We start from the raw sequence: 24,977 nt of genomic DNA on the forward strand, positions 1-24,977 counted from the left end.
GCGATACATGTACTTATTAATACTTGAAATGGTATTTATAATTCTTATTGCGAAATTTCCAGTGAACATCCAAATCGACTGTTCCAGAGTATCAATTGTCACAGTATCATGAGCGTGTTCGTGAACGTAGGCCAATGCGGCAACCAAGTCGGTGGCGCGTTGATGGCTCTGGCCAAGGACCCCAAAAGCAGAAATAAGCGCCAGGGAGGCAAGTCTCATTTGCGATGCATACTGGTGGACACGGAGCCAAAGGTGGTTCGATCTATTCGAGCACCCGACAGCATCGCGGCCATCCACATGGAACAGAGCGGCCGCGGCAACAATTGGGCGATGGGGTATGCCCGCTCCAAGAACGTGGCGTTGTGCGAACACGTGATGGAGTCTCTCCGTCGGGAGATCGAGGCCACGGACTGCTACCGCGGGGCAGTGCTGCTACATAGCTTGGCCGGCGGCACCGGGTCTGGCCTGGGGTCGCGCCTGCTCGAATCCATCCGCGACACGTACCCAAAAGCGTACATCGTGAGCGGGTGCATCGCCCCATCGCTTCGTGGAGACACTCCACTGCAGAACTACAACGCGCTGTTCACGCTGCGGCATCTACAAGAGTATGCCGACGCCGTGCTGTTCAAGGACAACGACGACCTGCTGCGGACCGTGTCGCATTGGACCGCCCTCTCCAATCGTAGCGGAACTGTGTCGCTTGGAGATATGAATGCGCTCGTGGCGGCCGACTGGGCCGGCCTGCTCTTCCCCACAGTCGCCCCCACGTCGAAGCTCCGACGAGAGTTTGACGTTGGAGGGTTCGTGACGAATGTGTGTCCCATGTCCCAGGCCAAGTTTGTGGACGTGCGATCTGCGTACTGTTCGACCAAGCTGACTTCGAAACCGCCGCATGCTTGCTTTGCGCAGCATTTGACGGCGGCGGTCCATCACGACCCCCTAGCTCTGACAAGGCAGGTCCTGGCGTCGTTTCCCAGAACCACCTACGCTTCGTTAGGTCAACTGGTGGTGGCCAGGGGGTTCAATGTCGTGCCCGTGCAGTCGCTGGTCGATGCCGTCAAGAAGGGCGTTCCGCGAGTGGAGTGGGGCATCCCCCCGCCCTTCGCCGTGAAATCCATCGCGAAAGCTGTCGACGGCACCATGTCGTCTGTGACAGTGTGTTCGAACGGGACAAATATCGTGCCCATCGTTGAGACGCTGTTGGAGCGAGCGGCCAGACAGTTTCACGCCCGGGCATATGTGCACTGGTACGCCAAGTACGGCGTCGACACTGACTTCTTTACAGAGTCGTTTATCCACACCCAAGCCATTGTGGACGAATACCATGCTTTGAACCAGCCCGATGAGTGAATGCTCTCTCCCCCACATCAAACACCAACACCACCAATATGTTTATGTCAACTGGTTGGTTGTTAGTTTCTATGTACGAGCCATTTCGTTACGGACAAGGCAGCAGCGTGCTCAAGACGGACACAAGCACGGGCCACGTGGCGTCATTGGCGCCGGTCGTGCGCAGTATCCGCGTGAGGGCGGCCAGCAGCGCCCCATTGCGCTTCCAGAAGAGCTCGGGGGCGGTCTGCACCATCTTGTGCACCAACATGAGCGTCGGGTGCTTGACGGCATCGCATCGGCCGTTCAGAATCACCAGCACCGTATCGAAGAACGCCTTTTCTTCGTCTGGACTGAAAGCCAGCGCTGCCATGATCAGCCGCCCCAAGTCGTCAGTCACTTGCCACATCGTTCCATCGATATCGTGTAGAAAGGCGGCGGCCACATGCGCTTGGTTCTGGACGTGCCAGAGGAACCCCAGCTCCTGCCGGGCACTCACGGTCGCCGACTCGATCCCCACCGACAAGAACGGAAGCAGCACCGCCGTGCATAGCACACAGTGCAGTTTCGAAGTCACGTTCGACCCCAAGACGGCGGTCACGATGGAGCGGACGAGGTCGGCGGTGGCGGGGGCGTCCACGTTGTGACACGCGGCCAAGAGAATGTCCACCGACACATCCGATGACGACGTGGCGGTGCCGGCTTTCGGTCCCGATGGCCGCGACGCGAGCAACATGTCTTGGACGATGGGCATGGGAAACGTCGACTTGGTCACAAATGCCTCGAGTAGGCGCAGCGCCGGTTGCTGGTACGCGTCGTGTGTGTGGCGCAGCAACGTCACAGTCTCCCACAGTAACTGCGGATACAATGCGAGCTTGGCGTCCGGCATGGTGCTCGTCATGTGCGCAAGTGTGACAAGGTACTCGGGCACAAACGCTGCCTCATTTGGATTCGACATGGCGGCGGCGAGCAGCTTGGTCATGTGCACGCAGACGGACCCGTCGAACGGCGGACGGACCAGCCGATACAGCAACAGCCCGAACCGCGCGTCAAAGTGGTGCGTCGTGAACGACTGTACGGCCATAGCGGCCCACTGCCGTCGCTGGGCATCTGTCAGCACCAGTCGGCAAAAACTCTCGACGAGCGTCTCGAACAAGTCTGCCGGCGACGACGACGGCTCCTGTCCTTCCATTTGGCTATCGGAAGGCGGGCTTACTATCGTGGCCAAGTACTCGTGCACGGCGTTTTGCATGGTGAGGTAGGTCACGGACGCGTCCTTGTGCAGCATGCCGTCGACGATCGCCAATCCGTCCGCTTCCACCCCGTCGAACACGTCGTCGTGCGCACTCGCGCGGTCGTGCAGCTCGGCAAACAACACGGAAAACACGCGGTGCGCCACCATGACCACCCGGCGGCCTTCGTCGTCGTCGTCGCTTTGGGTGACGGCGAGCCCCGACAGCAGCACCACCGCCACACACGACGTCCGGAACGTCTGGTCTTGCGCATCGGCATACGCCAAGATGGCCGAGACCAGTCGGTGGGAATCCATGGGCGACGCCGACATCCAGTTGACCACATGCTTGGCCACGACAAACTTCTCGTGGGTGGGCAGCGAGAACAAGAACGACACGATCGGTGGCACATGGCAGTAGTCCTTGGCGCGGGCCACATCGAGCCACAGCGCCGAAAGCGCCGGGAGGAGGTCGCCGTCGTGTTCCTGCACCGTGAGCCGGAACAGGAGCGTCATGCACTGCTTGTCGATCGCGTCCAGCTGCGTCACCCACGGCGAGCACTGCGCCATCACGTGGAACTGCAGCGCCGGGTTGGCCGCGCACTTGACCACGTACGAGAGCATCACGTGGAGGACGTCGACGCTGTGGGCCGCCCATCGCCGCGCGATTTGATTGGTCACGTGCTGCAGTTGCCTCGTCGTGGCTGGCTTGGCCGGAACGTGGTGCGGCTGGTAGGCATGGGGAACCCCCTCGCGATCCTGGCCCATGGTCACGAGGATGTGCATGGCGGCGGCGGCGGCGTCCGTCGTCGTCGTGGGGTGGAGATGCAGCAGCGCGACGAAAATCAGTTCGCACAAGCTGGGGCTGGCCATGAACTCGTCGCGCAAGTCAACGACCACGGACGCCACGACGTGTAGATAGTGCGTCGCCACGACACATGATGTCGCGTCCGTGTAAAAGCATCTGTCGACTGTTTGTGGGATGATGGCGCCGGGGTCGCTCTGCACGAGCAGCCGCAAGCCGGACACGACGATGGCTTGGAGGTCGTCGTCTGCACCGGCGGCGAACGCGCCGTCCATCCATGCAAACACGGGCGCCACGTCGGTGAAAACGGGACCTACCATCAGCATGGACATGGCCTGGTACGCCCGCTTGGCCAGTTGGAACTGCTGCCATGGGGTGCTCTCGTCCGGCGGGACGTACGGAAGAAGCATGGCGGCACGGACGTCGGCAGGCGCGGCGGTGCGCGGCTGGTCGGCGCACCATTGCCACATGGCCCCGAACCACATCTCACGCGTGGCGGTGGCCGTCACAACGTCCGCAGTGTCGTCGTCGAGCACGACCAAAAGGTTGTTTTGGTGTACGATGGACTCGACGATAGCGCAGAATTCGTGTTGGATCCACCACTGCCACCCGTTCGCCTGCGACAACGTTGGTGGTGGTGGCGGGGGGGGGGTGGTCAGCGCACCGTACAATTTGTCGACTACGTCGAGCACGAGTTGGCGGAACGGCACGTGGCTCCATAGCTGGATGCGATGATGGACCAGCGACCGAACACAGCGCGCCATCGCCCACTGGAGCACACAAGGCGGGTGCTTGGACGGAGCAGGGGCAAAGATGTCTTTGATGCTCGTGCCACGTGGTATACTTCCCACGGGGGGTTTCTTGGGGAACGCTACACCTTCCAAGGATGTCAAGTGCTCCAGTAGCTCGACGTGGGCCGCCGCGTGCGTCGCACTAAGCGCCAGCGTGGCGGAAATCCTCTGCTCCAGACTCAAGCTCGTGAGGAACGCGCAGAGGCGCTTGAGGAGCGTTCCCACGACATCCTCCGCCTTGGTGGCGGTGGCGCAGGTCAAGATGGCCAGGTTGCGCCATTGACTTGGCGTGCAAAAGTTGTCGTCGGTGTCGATTGGAAGGTCAGGCTCGATGGCGTACACGGTTGTCACTGCACGGGTCCACACATGGTCAATCAAGGTGGGGCAGATCTCGCACAGGCGGGGAAACAGCGTCGCAAGGCAGAGCGACCACAGCCACTCCGAGTTTGCACTAGTCGACTGGTCAGTCGACTTGGCCAGCCACTGGATGACACCGCCAGCCTCGAGCGCCATCTGCTTGTGGGCCAGTTGCAGTCCCAGCGTGTTTTGGAGGTCGCCGTCGATGCCCGTGAGGATGTCCATGGCGTTGATCTTGGTTGACCGCAACCGTCCTTGTCGAAGTAGGCGGACGGCGTCCAGCACCACCAGTGCCTGACGCCGGACTTGAACACTAGTATGGCAGAGCAAAAACAGACCCAGCGCCTCGACTGGCTCGACGTCGGTGTCGAGCGCGTCCCGGAGCGGAAGAGATGGGTCCAACAGGATGGACTCGACGACCTCCAGCAAGATGGGCAGTCGGTCCGCCTTGTCCACCGCCTGTACCATGAACGACACCAGCGCTTGAAGGACGGAGCTTTCGGGCAGCGTACGCGCGAGGTGCCGCAGCGTCGCCGCGGACGCCACCCGAATGGATTCGTCGTCGTGGATGGCACTCCGAGTGAGCAGGAGCAGCTTTTGGTCGGGATGCAACGTCATGTGTGCAAACAAGACCTGCGTCGAGTAAATGGAGGCTTCAAATGTCTGCAGGCCAATCCAGTGCTTGAACTCGTTCGACTTGCCGGGTCGAACAGGAGAGTCGAGGTGGCCACTGCAGTCAACCAAGATGTTGCTCACCACATCGCCCAAGGACGGCAGCGCGAGGACGAGCGCCGCTTTGTCCAATGCGATTGAAAAGACTGGGGGCGCAGCAGACATGACGACGAGGCCAGTGTGTTGAAGCAAGTGCGTCAACGACTGCAGCCCCACGAGGCGCCGCACTTCGTAGATCGAGTCCGAGTCGGCAATCAAGTGGTGGATGTGGTTGTCCACGGCGTACGGCATGTTGTACGCGGCAATGCTCAGCGAGAGGCGCGAGAGCACGGAAAAGATGACTCTCATCTTTTTGAGCTTGTGCTTGGAGTTGGTAAAGCACCACGCTTGGATGGCATTGACGATCTCCATCAAGTCGACCGATCGAGACGCCGCCGCCACGTGTCGCTTGACCAAATGCCGAAGCAGCAGCTCCACCAAGTGCAAGAACGGAATCGACGCATTGTGCTGGCCGTACGCCTGGAGCAGCGCCAGGGCGTCGGCCTTCCACCACGCGGCAAACAAGGCGGCGTCGGACAGCATAAGCACTGCCACACGCACGTGCCATGCCACGACCGCGAACCGCTTCTTCTGGCTCTGCTTGTGCCCGATCGCGTGCAAGTCGGCCACGAGCGACGTCCATTCCGCGGTGGTGCCGTCGGCGTCGTGGTACGCCCGCAGCCCCGCCGTGGACAACCCTGTGAGTTCGCGCGTTAAGATGGCCGCGAGAACCTGCAGTGCCACCAGCCGGACGCTGGGTTTGTGCACCTTGTGGGTGCAGGACGTAAGCACCCGGAGGAACGACGTGGACGCCTGTGCTGCCGCGTCGAATGTCGCGCCCGGGCGAATCAGACAAAGCCGAAGCATGGAAAAGTTGTTCAAGTAGCTCTCCTTTGTGACTGTGGACGCGGCCAGGCTGTCCAAGTCCATGAGAAAGTGCTGCTTGATGGGGCGAATCGCGCATGTGCCCATGAGCCCAATGTTGTCCTTCCACAGCATGTGCACCGCTTGTTGGAGTAAAAAGTCGTTTGAGGGCTTGGATGGAGCTGTGTGGAATCCAAAAAATGACCTATCTGCACCCACGCAACTCTCGACGTGGTTCCACCCTGAGAGAACCTTGAAGGCGGCGGCCACGAGCGTGTCCCACACGGCATCGCATGTCTCGTGAACCGGATGACGCAGTACTGTTCGTAGCACATGCCCGGTGAGCCACAGCCCCACGTGACCGAAGAGAGAACCATCCAGTCGAACTGACTGCCACTGGAGAAGAGTGTCGATTGCGACGGCGAAGTTTCGCGATGCCATCACGGACCACATTGTGCCAATACGCTCGACTTCGGAGCGACACACGTCGTCCATGTGCTCCTCTCCCATCTTGGACAGCACGGTCGACGCATGCGTCGCCATAAACTCGTCCAGCTCCCGCTTCAAGATCCCCACCAGCTCGTCCATCGCGCAATGAATATTTGCCACACGATCTTATTGAAACGCATGTTCCGGATATTATCCGGTTGCAACGGTTGCAGCAAGATCGCGGAAACTTCCATGTCGAAACCAGAACAAGTGGAATCAAAGAACAAGGGTATGCATAAGCGCGCTTAATCGCCGCCCGTGAGCTTCTGGGTCGCGATGGGGTGGTTCACTTGTCCCTTGACTTCGTCCCACTGCACATTCAACGTGCGATCGTAGAACTGGTCCAGGTCGGACGCGCGGTCGCTCAAGTCCGTGCGACCGGCCTCCTTCTGCTGGTCGTTGAGGACGCCATGGCACACGTTGCAGACGCGCTGGGGCTTGTGATTGGGGGCGCCGCCATGTTGTTTGAGGCGGTTGTCAAATCCCTTGGGGAACTTGTACGCCGCCACTTTGCCCGTGGCACAGTCGGCGCAACAAAGGCGGCCGCAGTAGCGGCAGTGGTGGCGGCGATTGCCCAGCGAGAAGTTTTTGGCGCACAGCATGCATGCAGGACGAGACTTGTCGTCGATCCACACGGGCGAATGGGTCACTTTGTGCAGCAGTTTCTTGAGCATGGGCTTGTCGACCTTGTCGAACACCATCTTGTTGGTTTCGTCCAACGTATCGAGGCGGGCTCCATGACGGACAAGACGCAGCGCGATCTCATGAAGACCCTTGTCCAACGCCACGTGGAGAAGCGTGGACTGGTCCACGGCAGCATTCGGGTCGGCGTTGTGCCGAAGGAGCATCTCGCAAAGCATCGGATCGTCCTTGTTGGTCGTGATGATGTGGACCCCTAGCGGCGTTTGATTGCGAATGTTAAAAAAGGTCGTGTCGGCGCCATTTTCCAACAGAAGCTTCGTGATGCGCCGAGATTTCGCCGACGCTAGATGGAGCGGCGTGTTCCGGCGATTGTCTGGCACGTTGATGATGGACGACACGATGTGCGGAGAACAGAGAGCTTTGAGGACACTCATGTGCCCGCCACGGACGGCGAAGTGCATCGCGCTCTGACCAAACGTCGGGTCGCGACGAAGCACGTCCGTGCCCGGTTGCACAAGCAGCGCATTCACTTCGACAACGTCGCCCGCGCGCGCCGCGATGATGAGCGGCGACAATCCTTCCGTGTCAAAGTCATATCGCGGTGCATTCATTGTTGCACGCACGTCATGGAAACTGGGGTCCATGTGTTGCAGCGTTTCAGTGGGGCGGACCATGAGACTGTCTCGTCCATTGGGGCGTACGCGAGATGTCGCGTTGGCGAGGTCGCTCAAGGACAAGTTTGTTAACGACCCGCGAGTAGCACTGATGTTGGTGGTCTGCCCGGCACCCTTGCCCTTGGGACTGGACACAAAGTCTTCCTCGTAGTGCTGCGTTGACGTGAAGCTCGTGTTGTTGGTGGGGGTGCCTGTGTCAGTGAGACTGTCCACTGTGGCACTACGGTGCGTCTTGTGGGGAATGTGGTAGCTAGCAGCGGACGATGAAGCATCCGACCGCGCCGACACTTCGCGGGTCTCATCGTCAATGCCCATGATGACCGAAATGTTGTAATGGCCGCGCACTGGTAGTGTAGCGGTCGTGAGAAACGGTCGCACGAGGCAATTTTGAACATCGATTTCTATTGACTTGAATAACGTATGCACACAACTCTAAATTTATTTTATTTATGGGCTTGTACCATGCGATCGTTGTGCCAGTGGTCGTGGGGAGAGTTGTTTTTACCCCTACATACATTAAGCAAGTGATTATTTTTAGACAACAGAGTCTAATTTTGGAAATTCGAAACGTGTGTCGTCGTTGGCCGTTAGATTTCACGGGTTGTAACGCGGATCGCCATGTTAACATGAGCGACGGCGATGGCACTCATGATGCGTAGTGCCTGTCTGTCTTGGTTGCCGAGGAGGTGTCACTTGACGTATAAAACATGTGATCACCCGTGTCTTTCTGTGCGTGTGACCTGGCTACTGTATCCTACTCGGAACTTTTTGTTCGCGTTGTCCATGCATGGAGATGTACGAGACACATTCAGTCGAAATCGTGAGGAAGAAGAGAGGGGGATGGATATGCATCATGGGCTTTTACGCATCAAGATGTATTCGGTAACGTTATAGAGAGAGAGAGAGATCTGCAAGCCTCTGGATGATCATTGTATGGTCACAACAGGAGCGCCTTTCTCGGGACCTGCACTCGGTCATCTGACAACTGTGAAACGTTGTGTATTGCCTGTCAAAATGCATGCATTAAATAGCACAGGGTATTAATGCTTGCAGGTATTATCGCATATAAGGTTTGAATTGACATTTGACATCAAATTTGAGGTTCATGGTGGACGAAGGTGTCGTCGAGTTGGAGGAGCGCGTGGCAGCATTGGATACGCGCCTGCGGGGCCTGGAGAGCGTGGCGCGTGTCGTGCAAGACATCAGGAGTCGCCGAGTGTACAGCGCCAGGCTGCATCGGGCACCCCACGACTACTACGACTGGACCCTGGCAGATCGTGCGTACGTCTCGACCTGTTCTTCGGGCACGAGTCTTGCCCTCCTCATGCCTCCATCTATCGTTCGTAGGAAGTTCCTCCAATGTAACGTGGCTCAGTTGTGCAAGAGCATCATCATGGAGAACGTCGCGTGGAAGAGCGACATGCCGCATGTCCCTAGGTACTATATCCTCCTCTCAACACTACGATGCCACCCACCACCATCTATCTACCTTGCTCCATGGTTTAGATTTGTGTGTGTGATTGTGCAATACAAAGCCAAGATCAACTCGGACAAAGTCGCCAAGTTGATTCGTGATGCCAGTACCTCCGTAAAGATCTCTCGGAAGCAGGTCAACTTCCAACACGCGCCGCCCGACACGTCCGCGCTCTTGACCGGGTTCGAATTCAACGGCGTGTCCCCGTTCGGCATGTCCACCGCTCTCCCGGTTCGACTCACCCGTTTCTGCATGTGCACATGACACTCATGCACGACAACCAGGTCATTGTATCCGCCCCGGTGCTGGAGCTGCCGTACATTTGGCTCGGCGGCGGCGCCCACGACGTCAAGCTCAAGGTCTCCGTGACCCAATGCGTCCAATCCCTCTCTGCGATCGCGGGGGACGTGTCCGAGTCACGACAACATGCTCTGACCACTCCGTTGCAAAACTAGCACTAATCTACTGATGACAGTATATTGTAATATCTTTTCATTACTTTGGACAGGTTAGTATTATCGATTCCTACATGTCAAACATGTGCGTGAAGGGCCCGTCGGACTCGAACTGCAATGCCTGTGTGCGCATATGATGAGAGAACAGTGTCACAGAAAGCTAACAACTGGAGCACTGCGACTGACTGTACTACCTGACGGTTGCCAAACGTCCCATGCTGGATGACAAGGCGTCCTACGGTATGTATACACGTGATGAGTACAATATGATTAGGATTCAGCTGCTACTGCTGTATGTTGGTTGATCTTGTGCACTTTGAACCTGAAGATGGCAGCGACGCCAGGATGTCCGCCGACATGTCACGCAGTAATCGAATGAACTCGGTGTACACGACTTCGGCGCCGTCGTCCTTGGTCAATTGACCATGGTACCTGCACACATTGAAAGGATAGTTACGAGATGGATGGATGTATAAGATAACTTGGTTGCGTACTGAATATTCTTGCCTCGCTGCAACTTGGACGTCAGCGCAGCTTGCGGCACGACAAGTACATGCATCGGATCATGCTCCAGCGTTGCTACGGTGTTATCTCAATGCAAACAGTCGGTGTTTTGTGCTAGTTGTTACCTTCACAAATGGACTGGGACCTGGATGGAGCGGCCGCCACAGGCAGAAGTCTCATATTGAGCAACGTTTTCACTGTAAAACACAACCATATGACTACAATCCAACAAGTGGTACATACCGATCCTAGGCAGGTCCTCGACCGATGCTCCCTTCGCCCACGACACGTACAGGATCAACCTGAGTGTCGACACGTCAAGTGTTAGCTGGCATTGCTTGCTCCATGGAGAACGTCATGACTCACCCGCGTCCGATGTGAACGTACTCGTTGTCATTGTCCTACACCAACGCACAGTTCGTTCGCATACCGAGCAATGTACATGTCCTTACGATCAAGAGCTTCGCCGACTCACACCGCTGGGTCACGCATCGGAAGGACTTCTCCATGGCCAACACGTCAAATGGCTTGGCACGCTCAAAATAGTCAAATCTCACCTTCAAGCAACTATTTTGAGAATTACTGTACAACGAATGATATTATGTGTTTGTTTGGCTAGTGGTTTGTATATATAATTAAATCTCGTTATTGAATTGTGCGCTTGTCCTCTTTTTCCTTCGTCGCCATTTCCAAATCACATGATGGCTAACGACGAGATGGAACCTGTGATCCAGGCGAAGCGTCCGTCGGCCAACGCACCGGTTGAAGGAAGTGTGAGTCTTCCCATTCCTGCCGTAGACCCCAAAGTGGACGACGTGGTGGCGCCGCCGCTGTCACCGCCACCTGTTGTCCTCCCTCGACCGGTGCTGGATGCTGCATCGTTGTCGTACCGGTCGACCCGAAAGGAGTTGATCAGTGTGTTTGTTGCGTGCACACATCTGAACTTGCCGCAGTTGCCTCAGACGTTCTTCCAATCCATCTTCAAAGGCAAGAAGCCCGATACAAACCTTCCAGAGATTCGCGTGGAGGTGGACATCAAGCCCGTGGGGGGCGACGCCGCGAAAGCGTCGACAGTTTTCCATCACACAACCGAAGCGTTGCGCGTAAAGAACCCTTCATTCTCCGTGGGGCTCACGATTCCCGTGCCCGTCTCGAAAGCCAATTCCGACGAGTACCACCTGCATTTCCGCGTCGTGCAGACCGACGTCGGGTTGGAGAAGACGGTCGCGACGACCGAAATGATGTGCGGGCTTCTTCTCGAAAGCTTCAAGCAGGGCTCTCCCGTCGTGCACTTGCCGCTCTTGGCCTCTACGTCGCAGGAAGCCATCCTCAGCCTCACCTTGGCTAGGGTCTTCCCCATCAAGCACAACGTGCTCCCAACACAAAACATGCTCATGCACATGTACGCGTTCCCACAGCCCAAGCACAAGGACACGTCCACCCTCACCCTCGTCGAGCAGGCGCCATTGCTCGCGTCCGAAGAGCTCGTGGAGGTGGGGTACGCGACGTCGCTGCCGCCGCTGTTCCTCCAGCAATGCACGGACGAAATGATGGCCGCCCATCGCTTGTGGAGCGTCCGATACGCCAACGCGCGCAAGTCGGCGCTGCTGTTCGACTCCCCGGACGAAGCGCTCGCGAACGGGTGCGACGTGTACTCGGTCGAGGTGATCTCGGGCAAGGGGCTGGCTTTGCCCGCCGATTTGGTCCTGCAGCCTCCACCCCCGTCTGCCCCCGTGACCCCCACCAACCGGAGCCCGTCCGCCACCAACCGGAGCCCATCCGCCGCCAACCGGAGCCCGACTGCCAACAGCGGCGGGACGCGCAGTCGGACGTCGTCGAACGCGTCGAAAGAGACGGGGAAGCAGCCGGTGGTCACTTGCAACCCATTCGTGGCGGTCAAGTTCAAGGAAGCATCAAAAGGCCAGCGGCCGGTCGAAGTGACCGAAGGGAGGACGCCCGTCGAAAAGAACACGGGCGATCCGCACTGGGGCGACAGCGTTGTCGGCGGTACGACTAATGAGAGTCTAAAATGACATGGTGAGATCTTGCCGTGGGTAGCCAAGACAGCGAAACCGATCGAGTTTTACCGACCGAACGAAGGCCAGCCAGCGCACTCTTTGCGCCGGACGTTGGAGTTTGACGTCCTCAGCGTGTGCGACGCGCACTACGAAGGCGAAATTGCCCTTGGAAAAGTTACTTTGCCCGTCGATGCAGTCATGTATGAAGGCAAATGTGCTGCGTGGGACATCAACCTCACTCGATGGTATTGTGCATTTCACCCCTATTTAGGCTTAATCATTTGATCCTATTTAATCTTGTACAAACTATACGATACAACGATTAATATATGTGTGGTTTTGCCCAATGCGGACGGGTCAAACGTTTGGATTGGCAGAATTTTTTTTTGACATAACGTGATTTGATTGGCTCAGGCGGTTCTTGAATCGATTCCCATAAGACATTCGATTCTCCAGTTTCGAATCGATTTGACAATAGTAGTTTGTATGACCCCCCTCCCTGTTCTCGTTGTAGGATCACACTATTTTTATTGCGTGTACTCATATATCACACTATTTGCATGTAGGCTCCCAGTGCTGTCGCCGTCGGGGGAAGAGCGGGGGGAGATTCTCATTCGCGTGCAGATGCGCCGCACCACGACCGTGTTTTCGCTGGATGTCGAGCCTTCGTACGCCCACGGCAGCTTGTTCCACTTGGCCGACCCGAAGCGCCAGTTGAAATTTCAAGCAGCGCTAGATGCCAAGAACCACACGCCGGCGTCGCTGTCGATTGCCGACATCAGAGACTTGGTCGCGAGTCATAGCGCCGCGGTGGACCAGCTGCGCGCGTGGCAGGCCCACGTCGAGGCGGCGTCGACCGACTGGTTCCGCTCCAGTGAACACAAAGCCAAAGCCGACGTCCAGCCGCTCACAACCAACTTGCACGTGTCGTACTTTCGACTGTACGCGGGCGTCGAGCCGGCGCGGGCCACGGTGCTCCAAGGCCGACCGCGAGACGTCGAGATCGACGTGCTGCCGGGGGAGGACCTGAGCGCGAGCACGCGCTACATGCTCGGACACGGCGGCGGCGGGTCGCGCTTTTCGCTGGAGGACCTCGTCGACCTCGACTCGCCGCTTCAGGTGGACGCGACGTACTCGACCGTCACGTGCGGCGCGCCGACCGCGCACGGCCTGGGTCTGAGCCAGTTTGGGCTGGTGGAGCTTGAGGACAAACTGCTGTCGGTAGAATCCCCCGTCGAAAGCTACCGATGTACGTACGCCCTGCGCAAGGCGGTGTGCATGAGCCAGGCGCTGTGTGTCCTTGCCGCGACCTTCACAAGTCAGCTGGAGCTGGTGCTCCAGAAGAGCGTACCCAACCACGAGTGGCTGCTAGAGCAGTGGGCCACCGTGGGCTACCTCATCGGATGGGAGAGCCTCGTGTCGACACAGGGCAAGGAGCTGCACATGCTCAGCGACGCATGGGTGGCCATCAAGTCCCTCGAGCGCGTCCAGATCCAACTCGTATCCCACGGCGAGCTCACGACGTTTGCGCCGTCGCCAGACTCGGACGAGAAGTACGTGCTGCAGCTGCCGCTCCCGTCGCCAGTGTTTGGGCTGCTACCCCAAGCGCTCCAAGACGGTCGACTCGTCGGCGTCACGTCGGTGCTGTTCACGCAAGGCATCAATGAAATGCAAACGCTGGCAAACGTGGTCGGGGCTGTGGGCATTGCACTTCAAGTGCGCATCAACGACAAGTGCTGCTTGGTGAGACATGTTTTGTCACTTTGCCCTTTTGGTTGGATATTATTGTCTGATATATATGTATGGTGTAGGCGTTGGGAGAGTACCACGAACGACTCATGGCTGTACCGTCGTTGCAAGGCATGACAGCGCAAATGAAACACTTGAAGCTGGACGCGCTAAGTGCGTTCATTGCCAACTCGAACGAATCGACCATGACCAAGAAGAACCACCGCATCCTCCTCGAAGCATCCGACGACATCCGCCGGTTGAATGGCGGCCGCGTGACGTTTTGCAAGTCCGGCAAGGACCGCACGGCCATGAGTGTGACGCTGGACCAGGCACGGGTCGTCGGTTCGCTCTGGAAGCATGCGCCCATGATGCTCCAAGACGCGTCGTCCAAGCAGGACTGGGCGCTGCTCAAGCCCGTGGCCAACCTCATGCGTGAATTTGGGGTGCGGATTGAAGTGGCCAAGAAGAATGTCGGCCAGCCGCGCTACTCGTTCAACGGCCTGCAGCGTAAACTGCTGCCGAAAATGTATCGCCCGCCGCGTGGTGCTATCATCAAGGGCGACCACGACGTTGACGATTCGTAGCATATAGTATCAAATTATTGTGCTCATTTTAAACCTATAGCATGTAAGTAAGGGTATTATTGACTTGAAATATATTGAAATGGTGAGATATTTGAAATGCGTTTTTGATTTCGACCAATCCCACCGCGCGGAAATTCGATTCGTTGTTGAATCTGCCCGACACCTTCATGCTCATCCGCCGACCCTTCTGCTTCGTGCGACGGCTCTCCAAGCTCGGCAACAGACCACCGCCACATGCATGGACAGCGCATTACTCCGTCCTCCTCGTAAAGCATCCGCTGGTCACGAAAACCCTCACAAGCGCTGCCTTGGCCGGAATCGGCGACGTCGTGTGCCAACTTGGCGTCGAGCACGCCGACACCATCGACTTCCGCCGACTAACTGTTTTCACGGCCATCGGTGGCATCTACATTGCCCCACTGTTGCACGTTTCCTATGGCATGCTCAACCGCATGTTCGCCGGGATCTCCGCCAAAGCCGTGCTGCAGCGCGTGGCCGTCGATCAGTTGGTCCTCACACCAGCATTCTTCGTGTCGTACTTTGCGCTCATGCAAACAGTATCTCCTACCGGTATTATATGTAGTATAGCCATCATGACGACTACTCGTGTTCGAATCTCACAACCATCAGATGTCTCCATCACCGACAAACTCCGACACGACTGGTGGCCCACCGTTCAAGTCAACTGGATCGTGTGGGTACCCGCCCAGTTGATCAACTTTGGCTTTATCCGACCGTCGTACCAAGGTACTACAACTAGTATTACTACTAGTACACCCTCCATGCGTCCACTGACTATCCGTTCGTTCCTTAGTCCTGTTCTCGAACGTGGTGAGTCTCTTCTGGAACGCCTACATGTCATTTGTGAGCCATCCCCACGACGGCGACAACGACACTCTACCGCCATCCCATGGTTAATCCATTGAGTTTGTTATAATTGTTACGAATCTCGCGCTGTCACAGACGTAACAATGTCCTGGATGGTGCTCATGGGGGGTCGATAAATGTCGGGCAGCATCTTGCGCTGTATCGCATTGAACGAGTACTTGTACCGCCCGACGTTCTTGTTGGCAATCTCAATCCGGATGCCAAACTCGCGCATGATGTTCGCCGCGTGCAGCTCCTCGGCGCCGATGTTGAGCTGCTCCGTGGCGCCCAAGAGGTGCAGGGGGTTGACGCCACTCACGCGCTTGAAGAGCAGCCGCGCCTGCTCCAGGGTCACGCTCATGGCCGTCCGGTCCTTCCCCGACTTGCAATACGTCACGCGCCCCCCTCGCAGCCGACGAACCTACGTACCCCACCCCCTCTGTCATGCTCCTCCTCCTTTGACACGAGCCTACCACATCGGACGCTTCGAGGAGGATGCGGGTGTTCTTGGCAGCCGCGTTTTCAGACTGGACCACCGCCATGAGCGGGTCCAGCAGCAGGTGCGCCGCCGTCGAGTCCGACTCGACGTTGGACGTTTTGAGGTACTTGGTGTGGTACATTTGCAGGCTCTTGAAGCTGGCGTTGTTGATTGTCGACTGCAACTCCACGCCCGACGACCCGACCATATTGGCCAGGCTTTGCATCTCGTTGATGCCTTGCGTAAACACCACGGGGGTGACTGCAATCAGTCCCAGGTGCATATCTTGCTTGGTGGGGATTCGAATGATATACCTGTAGTACGTACATATATGTACAATAATCCCATGAAAAGTGTATGCATACATACCCCTCGTGGTCGACACTGCGTTCCTCCAATACAATCTCCGAGATGGTATGGTCCAGCTGGAACGAGAAGCGCTCGAGGCACTTGATGGCTACCCACGCGTCGCTCAGCATGCGCCACTCCTTGCCCTGGGATGAGATTAAGCTCTCCCAGCCAATCACAAACCCAATCTGGGACCACTGCGACAGCGTTGAGGGGTCATCCTCGTGCAGCTCGAGCATGGCCAGGAACGTCGTGACCAACGCTGTCACACTCTGCGACACGCACACGCTTTTGCGAAAGTAGTACTGGTACTTGGTCGATTCAAAGCGTTCGCGCAGTTGGCCAAGCGTCACGAGGTGGGTATCGCTCGACTGTCGACTGAGTTTGGGGAAGAACATGCCCTTCTTGTCCTTTTTGGCTGTGTGGGTCACCTTGCGGCCACCGCCGCCTGATTTGCTCTCCAGTGCAATGGCACTGTTGACGTCATCATCCTAACAACAACACCGATACAAGTAATCAAATATACTAAAGTTGCTAGTGTTATTAGGTACTGTACCTCGTCCGTCCCGTGGGTTGTGAGGCCAGAGTCGTCGTCGGTCACGGGCACGAGCAGCGGCCGCTCCACGAGCACGTTGCCGCCTTCGACCATCACGCGGCCGTGGTACAGGTTCTTCATGCCGTTAGCCATGAGCGAAATCTCCTTGTGCGTTTTCACTAGCTTGTCTTCGAGCTCCATCAGCCCTTCGTCCGGAATCGCATGCGCCGTGGGCGCGCCGCACGTCACTGTCGCATACGTGGCAATTGCAGGATTATTGTCATTCGTCTGGGGGAGCGTCACGTCCTACCTCGCCCAGTGAAAGTTCATTACCCCAAGAAACTCTTGTAAAGACAATGGTTGTTTACCAAACCTACACCCGTCAACTTCGCGTCTCCGTGTAGCCCCAGCAAGTCGGCTTGACTAGATCGTTTGTGCGGCGGCGGCTGGAGGCTCGGGCGGGGCGAGTTGCTGGGCGGCCAGTTGAACTTGCGAAGGTACGACACGTGCAAGTTGGTTGCCATCGCTTGAATCTACATCATCGCATGATGTATAACAAACACCTTGTCACATGTGTGTGTGTGTACATACATCGCGCTTCTTCTTGTCGGTGCTGCCCTTGAACCATGTCTTGGACGTGGCCCGCGCCTCCGCTTTACGAATCATCGCGTCCAGCTCCTTGACGTACCCCCCAAGCTCCTTGACATGCGCATGAAGAAACTGAATCGAATACGTATCGTCATCACTGGGCGTGTGCATCGTGTCCCGCAACGCCCGGTCCATCTATCAACATCATAAACCCTGTCACATATTGCCATGATATGTGTTGTACCGCTTGGGTGGCAAGGCGGAACAGGGGGGTTTCGTCCGCCTTGGCCGTCTTTTGAAAATGGGTTTCGCGCTCCGACTCGAACGTAAACGCAGCCGACGTCAGCCGCACCTCCATCTCACATTGCACTTCGCCCACAACGTCGCCATGCTTGGATTTGAGAGGAAACCAGTTGGCGCTTCGAAACGCCACCGCGTGAGCGACCACGGCGGCCGCGTCCGGCACAAACAGCGGCCGCAGCTCTTCCAGTGACAGCGTGACCGACCCCAATGCGACGGGGGGCTGGTGGCCATCCGTTTCGTTCTCGCTGCACACGTCGATCTGGATCGCACCCGATAACTCTTGGCGGCGGGACGGGCGGTACCACACAAACTGCGTGCGCTTCTCCACTTTAGTGTGGAGGTGGGTAGACACAAAGAAGTCGGTGGACGGCGCGCCGTGCGGACACTGGCTCATCTGCGCGTTGGTCGCCCACGTCGGGGCCGTGCATTCGTACTCGGTGTTGGTCTTGCCCACGACTTGCCACGGGGTGCTGTTGATGTTGGCGTGCGGCGCGGGAGTTTCATTGAAGAGCACGACTGCAAACGGGTGGACACCGACGCTTTCAAAGCCGCCGTCCATCGCCTTGCCGTCACCGGGTTTCTTGAACGATTTGGGACTGAGCAAGGGTTTGCTAGGTACCTTTCGCATGGATTTCATGGGCTGGAGGTGGCGCGCTTGGAGCACGGACACGCGGAACACGTCGCAGCCACTTTGCATGGCCTCGTCGGCGTCGGCAAAGTGCTTGAGCCGCTTCTTAGCGTTGTTGTACCGCACGCGCCACAGGTGGTACGCGCCTTCAAGCTCCCGCCGGCACTGCCGAAGGAACACGAGTGGCAACTGCACGCTTGTACCCACCTCCGCCATCTCCTCCGTCACCAGCGTCGGCAGCAGGCTCGGGTTCGCGTTTGGAAACGCATACCCTAGCACGACTTGGTTCTGGGTCGCCAGTAGTGGATGCCGCATCGGCGCCGTCCGAGCAAATCGGATGGTCAGCACGCCTGCGTCCGTATACGGGCAGTGCAGCGGAAGGTACACGACGGACGCGCCATGCTCGTAGTTCTGCGTCAGGTGCAACCACGCGAGCTCGGCGGTCGCGACTGGTTTTTTCCCCTGTGACCCGCTGTCTTCAGTCATGATGACTTGAAAACACACGACGGAGTCGGGGGGGATGAACGATGGATCGTTGGCAAAGTGAATCCCCACCGTGAATGCGGGGTTGCGACTGCGAAGCTTCTCGGTCGTGAGCGACTCTACGGCAACGAGCGGCGCGCGATGAGCGTTCTTCACGTCCACTTGGATCATGCACTCGGGGGGTTTTCTGTTCTTGGGGGTCGAAGCGCCGCCAAGCACGGACATGGCCCCGCGGAGCATGGTTTGCGCCGTGGTGTGGACCGACGGTAAGTGCAGGTCCGTGCACGAAAGGAAGCACGTGATGGACGAATTTCCCGCCTCCAGTGGTTGCGGCGGCGGTGGTGGTGTGATGGTTAATGCGTTTACATGGCGCGCGATCTCCACGGGACGGACGGGTGCTGGCGGCGCGCCAAAGAGGCTAAAGATATCGTCGTTCATGGCGTGCTTTGGATTGTCTCGATTTTCCATTGGAATTTCAATGACGCGAAACGGTCCATAAAGTCAGCCAATCAGATGCCGCCATCAAGAAACGGACAGCACATTATTAATCGACGGATTTATATATATATAAATATATATTTAGGCCGAGTTTGGATGCCACAGAAAATTATATGTCAATTAATATTCTGACAGAGAATTCCCTTTTCAAATGGGAGGTGAGAAAATATTTTCAAATTATTTTGATGTGACCTCTGGATACCATGATGGAAGGAGACCTATCGATAGCACAAAACAGTAAAAATTCGACGTATTCTGTAAGAAGTATTTTACAGTTTTATCCGGATTATTTACAGTTTTGACAACTCCACCGGGCAACTGTAAAATACAGGAAACTGTATAATTTTACTGTAAAATACAGTTTTGACGAATTAGCCAATAGCATGCTATCAATGGATAATTTTGTCCAATCATCGGTATCATGTAGTTGACGGAAAGCCAATAATCACTTTCCTTTGAGCAAATGGATCCTTCAACCGCGCTCGTGGCTCACACTTCACTAAACTCGTCGAGTGCATCGGCAGCCCAACCAAAGCACAACCTTCGCTGAGCAGTGACACAAGTTCTCAGGTGTGAATGACCGACTTCCATCAACCCGTTGCTTAGAACAGTCGTCATTCTCTACCGCATCGTCCATTGCGAGTCCATATACGTACAGTGTAACAAACCTTGACCAACTAAAGCGCAGGTGAGCTTTGCTCTCCACTCTGTGATTTGACTGTGAGACCGAAATAGGCAGTCCCTACATAGTCGAGCATCTTCAGCCTGACTATTACTATTGACTATAACGTTATAGGGTGGGAAGGTGGTCAAGGATCTCACACGTGAATTCCACGTCATCACCGTCGTCCACAGCATACTAATGCTTACGGGTTCATTTCCGGATATGATAGTTATGCGGATTTTTTACCGTTTTACTGCTGGGGTTGACGAAAATCAAAATACTGTACAGGAACTGTAAAGCGGTATTTTACAGTCATAAGCTTACAGTCTTTCTTACCTGGGGGGATGCCCTTATGTCACTTTATATATACGTCAGATATGATGTTTTTAAAAATTGTCATAATATTTCTCTAGAGTTGCAAAACGAGGTGTTTTCTGACATTTTTGAGGCAGCCAGAGTTACTGTTAATGAAATCAGGAGAATACTGTAAACTCATGGCGTGATGTGCGTGCATCCAGATTATTTCAAGAGCAGACGGTGTCGACCGCCAAGGCGCAAAAAACGGAGTGGGTAAATACACCGCCATTTAAGTTAAGCAAGCGACTGTGGCAAGAATGGACTGACCTCAAGACAGTATTTGGTTGCATGCTTCAATGCGATGTCCAAGGCGTGTCCGCCAAAGCTTCGCCGTTGTTCGATTGTAGTTTTCAATCGCATGTTTCGCGAACGCACGACCGACATAAGCTGTCGTACGAATTTTTAGCGTTTTTACACGTAGCACGATTCATGAACCGTTTGCGATGGGGATGGTAACCAACCACCTTAAAGGCGACCCTGGTCGCTGAACTTTACGGGGGATTGATTTCACTGTACGGTCGACATTCTTGTCTACACTAACGTTAGCGCAACGTTGCGAAAACTCCTTTTTCACAGTCAATGAACGTAGTAAAACGTGTTTTACATAGGTGTTTAGCGTACTGTATGTAGGTTGAAGAGGGGTGAAGTTGACGTACGACATGATATACAAGGATATGATGGATGAAGTTCTGACAGATTTCAGCCATGAGCAGCCGATAGGACGTAGGCTCGTAAACTCCATGCAAACAATCCCAATGCTCATATCGACTCTACGAATACATCATAAGCGCACAAGCACCATCGACTTGTGGCTGCTTAAAACCTCACTGTTCCTTCTCTTGCAATATCACTTATTATTGGATTTTCCCTTTTATGAGGACTTTTACCGTGGATATTATACTTGTTTAATGTATGTTCTGTTTCTGCGCTCGGACGAGCAACAATCAAATCTCATTTTTGTTTCTGCATTTCTGAAGACCATGGACGTCAAACCGTCACCGCCAACGACGGCGGCATCCTTGACGCTCTTCCTTACATGCTACAACGTGAACGTCGCACCCAAGCCGCAAAGTTTCTTCGAAGGAGCGATCGCGTCTATCCGGAGACAAACGGAGGTCGTGGAGTGCCAGATCCGCGTCGACCGGCTCCACCAAGACAAGCACGACACGTATTTCACAGAGACAGTCCAATCCCCGAATCCCGCGTTCGCGTTAGGGATCCAGTTGCCGCTCACCGACGGTCGAGCTTCACTTGACGCGAATGGCCGCGCGTCCCCCACCGCCGACGTTCTCAGCTTCACGTTGACCCGCACGCAGGACAATTTTACCGTCGGATCTGCCACCGTGTCCATGGACCGTCTCGTGACGACCCTAGCCACGACTGAGCACGTTCCATTTGAGCTGTTTGGCAAGGTGTCCAAGAAGAGTGGCGGCGATCCTGTCCTGCGCATCACGATCTCGTCCATCGTGCCCACGCCGCACCCCTTCGTTCGCACACAACATCCGATGTTGCAATCGTACATGTTTGCCCCGGCGTCATCGTCGTCCGACAGTCGGCGCAAGCTCGTGATGGAGGAGGTCATGGAGCCAGAGTACCACACGTCCATCCCGTTCCTCTTCCTTCGGTGCATGCACGCCGAGCTCACGCAAGCATCCGAGCTGTGGAACATCCGATGCCTCAACGAGCGCAAGAAGCAACTCATCTTTGACAGTCCCGAGGACGCCCTCGCTGCCGGCTGTGACGTCTTCGAAGTCACGGTGCGCGGCGCCAAGAACCTCAAGGCCGACAACGCCACCGGCTTCTCCGACTCTGCGCTCATGAACCCCTACGTGTGCGTCGAATTCGGCGAAACCACCGCGCGATGCTCGTCGTCCATTGACGAATCAAGCGAGTCGTCCCGGTGCAACACGGATGTCGTGTGTCTCGGCCGCACAATGACCGAAATCGGCACGAACGACCCCAACTTTTCCCGGCAGCGCGCGGCGACATTGACCGGTCGGTCCACATCATTGCCGCCGCCAAACATGCCGCGCTCGACATCCCAGGACCCATCTCCCCCTCCTCCTCTTTCTCCTTCATCATCTTCCGCATCCATGCAAGCCAAGTCGCCGTCTGCGGCGTCATCCCCTTGTTCCAAACCAGCGTCGTCGTTTACGTTTTTCCGCAAGTCGAACGGCCCAACCACGAGCTCGAAAGGCGCGTTTGTGTTTAAAGTGTTTCACGAAGTGCTGCACAAGAAGGACGCGGGTCAAGAGGACTTTGCCGTGGGGCAGTGCGTCGTGGGATGGAACATCTCAAAGCCCCAACGCGATGAGACCACCCAAACGACGTTCTTCCACTTTAGCATCGACCAGTGGGTGTCCATCTACCCGGCGATGGACCGCCGCAGCATGTACAACGACCGAGAAGACCTCGGCAAGCTCCACGTGCAGATCCGCATCCGGTGCTCGACCGTCAAATATGCCTTGGAGAGTGAGTCGGAGCTGCGACGGGTAGAAAAGTCGCCGTTGTATCGCCTGGCAGACCTGAATAAGGACCACAAGCTGCGCAAACTGATCATGGCGGCGACGAGGGCAAGCAGCAGCTCCAGTTCGGTTTCAGACTCGGGGCGGTTTCGTTGGGCTGCAGAAACCCCCCCCGCGATCGAAGACGTCAAGTGGCATGTGGACGCGCTCAAGTTGTACTTGCAGGACGTGGAAGACATGCTTGATTACGTCAACACTGCGCGGTCCCAGCGCACGACGTTCCGGCCGAGTGTGGCCAAGAAGGACAAGATGAGTCAACCGTTGGCGACCAATTTGCACTTGGGGTACTTTACCACGTACGACGTGAGCCGGGCGGTGGACCACGTGCACGTGACAGTGACGTGCGGGGCACCGACGCCCCACGGCCTCCCCGACAAGCGCGGGTTGCTCGACTTGGAAGACAGCATGATGACCAACTGCAACCTCGTGGGGGTCGGCTTCCAGACCAAGCAAGTGTACATGTACCGCAAGATTCTGTGCGTGTCGCAAAGCCTGAGTGTGCTTGTGACATCGTTCATGGCCATGTTGGAGCGATGCTATGTCTGCGATGACGTGGCGACGCTGCAGCAGTGGGCCACACATGGCTTTTTGTTGCAGTGGGAGTCTCTTGTGAGTTCGCAAGGCAAAGAGTACACCATGCTCAACGACAGCTGGATCGCCATCAAGACCCTCGGGCGGTTCGCGCTGCACGTTGTCGCACATCCCGACTTCGATGGCGAGTCGATGCCGACGCCGATGATTCACATGGAGACGACCGAGGACCAAAAGGGGTACGTGCTGCACCTGTCCGTGCCCAGAGCAGTGTTCGCCATGCTTCCAGAGGTGCTGCGGAATGGCCAGCACATTGCCGTCGTGCCCGTGCTGTTCTCCCAAGGCATCAACGAGATGCAAACGGTCGCCAACCTCCTCGGCTCTACGGACGTGGACCTGCAGCACAACATCAATAAACTGTGCGCCAAGACCGTCGAGATGTACGCGGCCGCCGTGCTGGACGCCACGCCGCAGCTGCCCATGCACTTTGTCGCCCGTGTCAACGAACTGCTCGCGACGCTCAAGTCCCTCGTCGTGGACGAGACCCGCCAGACAGCCAAGAAGAACTACCGCCTGCTGCTCGTGGCGGCGGACCTGACGCGGCAACTCCACGGCGGTCGCGTGACGTTTTGCAAGTCGGGCAAGGACCGCACGGCCATGAGTGTGACGCTGGAACAGACGCGGATGGTGCACAACACGTCGAGCGAGAAGGTCGACATGTACGACACGATCGCGCCCATCGCCGACGTCATGCGCGAGTATGGTGTCCGCATCAAAGTGGCTGACAAGAACGTCGGACGGATGAGGTATACGTTCAATGGACTCCAGCGGAAAATGCTGCCGAGGGTATACCGCCCCCCCCTCAAGTCGATTCAAGGTGGCGCCGACTTGTCGTAGTATTATACAAGCATACAAAGGAAATGTACTGCAACATGTTGTTTGGCATTATTGAGATTGTAGCGGCGGTGGCGGCGGTGGGACGGGATGGTTGGCCTTGTCGTGATGTGCCGCCATGTGCGATGAGAAGTTGGGAAAGGCAGAGGCCAAGATGGCGTGCACGGCGTCGACGTCGGACGCATTGGTGGAAGGGATGTCGCCGCGAGTGATGGACGATTGCTCCTTCTCGCGCAACGTAGCCAAGAGTGCAACGTGGTCCGTGGACGCGAGATTCGGGAATTGCGATGTGTACGATCGAAGAAGTCCGTGCAGCACGCCACTTCGGAATCCTTGTGACGCACCGACGAGGTACCCTGCGTTGAACCCTTCTTGCAACGTTTCTTCTTTGCCGACGTCAATGCCTTCGCGGAAGCCAACCTGGGACACCAATGGTGAGATGCATCACAGAAAACTGTGCTCTACCGTCCGGGATCTCCGCTCCATGGCTCTAGATTCCTGCTCCATCAAAAAGCGATCATTGTGCTCGCTATCTCCTTCATTATCGCTGAAGCCATCGCTGCTGCTCCTGCTGCGACTGTCGTCGTAGTCGGCGTTGTCGTCCTTCATGTTGGTTCGG

The 24,977-nt window shown here is 56.5% G+C and overlaps 10 protein-coding genes across 17 annotated transcripts; 5 read left to right on the forward strand and 5 right to left on the reverse strand.

Annotated features, from left to right (window-relative positions):
- Positions 1 to 108: 108 nt before the first annotated feature.
- Positions 109 to 4,042, forward strand: H257_01472 (hypothetical protein; the record flags this gene model as incomplete). The annotated part of the gene is made up of 1 exon (XM_009824695.1): positions 109 to 4,042. One exon carries the CDS (start codon positions 109 to 111, stop codon positions 1,348 to 1,350), a length of 1,242 nt encoding a protein of 413 aa, XP_009822997.1. The 3' UTR covers positions 1,351 to 4,042.
- H257_01473 (hypothetical protein) lies at positions 4,003 to 8,312 on the reverse strand. The gene has a single exon (XM_009824696.1). It carries the CDS (start codon positions 8,206 to 8,208, stop codon positions 6,823 to 6,825), a length of 1,386 nt encoding a protein of 461 aa, XP_009822998.1. The 5' UTR covers positions 8,209 to 8,312; the 3' UTR covers positions 4,003 to 6,822.
- On the forward strand, positions 4,008 to 8,307 carry H257_01474 (hypothetical protein). The gene has a single exon (XM_009824697.1). It carries the CDS (start codon positions 5,451 to 5,453, stop codon positions 6,108 to 6,110), a length of 660 nt encoding a protein of 219 aa, XP_009822999.1. The 5' UTR covers positions 4,008 to 5,450; the 3' UTR covers positions 6,111 to 8,307.
- Positions 8,313 to 8,976: 664 nt separating the features above from the next.
- On the forward strand, positions 8,977 to 10,029 carry H257_01475 (hypothetical protein). 4 transcript variants are annotated; one of them, XM_009824699.1, is made up of 4 exons: positions 8,977 to 9,174; positions 9,241 to 9,330; positions 9,400 to 9,598; positions 9,652 to 10,029. In XM_009824699.1, the coding sequence occupies exons 1-4, from the start codon at positions 8,999 to 9,001 to the stop codon at positions 9,820 to 9,822; spliced, it is 636 nt and encodes a 211-aa protein (XP_009823001.1). In that variant the 5' UTR covers positions 8,977 to 8,998; the 3' UTR covers positions 9,823 to 10,029. The 4 variants fall into 4 exon arrangements, with proteins under 4 accessions (XP_009823001.1, XP_009823000.1, XP_009823002.1 ...); XM_009824698.1 differs by having other exon boundaries at positions 9,241 to 9,598; XM_009824700.1 differs by having other exon boundaries at positions 9,400 to 10,029.
- H257_01476 (hypothetical protein) lies at positions 9,837 to 10,869 on the reverse strand. Of its 3 annotated transcripts, XM_009824703.1 has the most exons (8): positions 10,779 to 10,869; positions 10,693 to 10,727; positions 10,570 to 10,628; positions 10,452 to 10,523; positions 10,317 to 10,401; positions 10,145 to 10,254; positions 10,017 to 10,057; positions 9,837 to 9,943 (listed from the first exon to the last, which is right to left on the reverse strand). In XM_009824703.1, exons 1-8 carry the CDS (start codon positions 10,833 to 10,835, stop codon positions 9,893 to 9,895), a joined length of 510 nt encoding a protein of 169 aa, XP_009823005.1. In that variant the 5' UTR covers positions 10,836 to 10,869; the 3' UTR covers positions 9,837 to 9,892. The 3 variants fall into 3 exon arrangements, with proteins under 3 accessions (XP_009823005.1, XP_009823004.1, XP_009823006.1); XM_009824702.1 differs by having other exon boundaries at positions 9,837 to 10,057; XM_009824704.1 differs by having other exon boundaries at positions 10,017 to 10,254.
- Positions 10,870 to 10,986: 117 nt separating this feature from the next.
- On the forward strand, positions 10,987 to 14,749 carry H257_01477 (hypothetical protein). Its single transcript, XM_009824705.1, has 4 exons — positions 10,987 to 12,333; positions 12,385 to 12,589; positions 12,911 to 14,087; positions 14,156 to 14,749. The coding sequence occupies exons 1-4, from the start codon at positions 11,025 to 11,027 to the stop codon at positions 14,657 to 14,659; spliced, it is 3,195 nt and encodes a 1,064-aa protein (XP_009823007.1). The 5' UTR covers positions 10,987 to 11,024; the 3' UTR covers positions 14,660 to 14,749.
- Positions 14,750 to 14,804: 55 nt separating this feature from the next.
- Positions 14,805 to 15,590, forward strand: H257_01478 (hypothetical protein). Its single transcript, XM_009824706.1, has 3 exons — positions 14,805 to 15,229; positions 15,290 to 15,406; positions 15,474 to 15,590. Exons 1-3 carry the CDS (start codon positions 14,827 to 14,829, stop codon positions 15,575 to 15,577), a joined length of 624 nt encoding a protein of 207 aa, XP_009823008.1. The 5' UTR covers positions 14,805 to 14,826; the 3' UTR covers positions 15,578 to 15,590.
- Positions 15,560 to 19,346, reverse strand: H257_01479 (hypothetical protein). 3 transcript variants are annotated; one of them, XM_009824708.1, is made up of 7 exons: positions 17,720 to 19,346; positions 17,479 to 17,670; positions 17,265 to 17,420; positions 16,909 to 17,193; positions 16,374 to 16,843; positions 16,000 to 16,318; positions 15,560 to 15,947 (listed from the first exon to the last, which is right to left on the reverse strand). In XM_009824708.1, the coding sequence occupies exons 1-7, from the start codon at positions 19,325 to 19,327 to the stop codon at positions 15,600 to 15,602; spliced, it is 3,378 nt and encodes a 1,125-aa protein (XP_009823010.1). In that variant the 5' UTR covers positions 19,328 to 19,346; the 3' UTR covers positions 15,560 to 15,599. The 3 variants fall into 3 exon arrangements, with proteins under 3 accessions (XP_009823010.1, XP_009823009.1, XP_009823011.1); XM_009824707.1 differs by having other exon boundaries at positions 17,256 to 17,420; XM_009824709.1 differs by having other exon boundaries at positions 16,000 to 16,843; positions 17,256 to 17,420.
- A 2,101-nt stretch (positions 19,347 to 21,447) lies between these two features.
- H257_01480 (hypothetical protein) lies at positions 21,448 to 22,227 on the reverse strand (the record flags this gene model as incomplete). Its single annotated transcript, XM_009824710.1, has 1 exon — positions 21,448 to 22,227. One exon carries the CDS (start codon positions 22,225 to 22,227, stop codon positions 21,448 to 21,450), a length of 780 nt encoding a protein of 259 aa, XP_009823012.1.
- Positions 22,228 to 24,409: 2,182 nt separating this feature from the next.
- H257_01481 (hypothetical protein) lies at positions 24,410 to 24,967 on the reverse strand (the record flags this gene model as incomplete). Its single annotated transcript, XM_009824711.1, has 2 exons — positions 24,410 to 24,778; positions 24,824 to 24,967. 2 exons carry the CDS (start codon positions 24,965 to 24,967, stop codon positions 24,410 to 24,412), a joined length of 513 nt encoding a protein of 170 aa, XP_009823013.1.
- Positions 24,968 to 24,977: the final 10 nt, after the last annotated feature.

Source organism: Aphanomyces astaci (genome assembly GCF_000520075.1).
Source record: "Aphanomyces astaci strain APO3 unplaced genomic scaffold supercont1.2, whole genome shotgun sequence".
Taxonomy (NCBI): Eukaryota; Oomycota; class Saprolegniomycetes; order Saprolegniales; family Verrucalvaceae; genus Aphanomyces; species Aphanomyces astaci.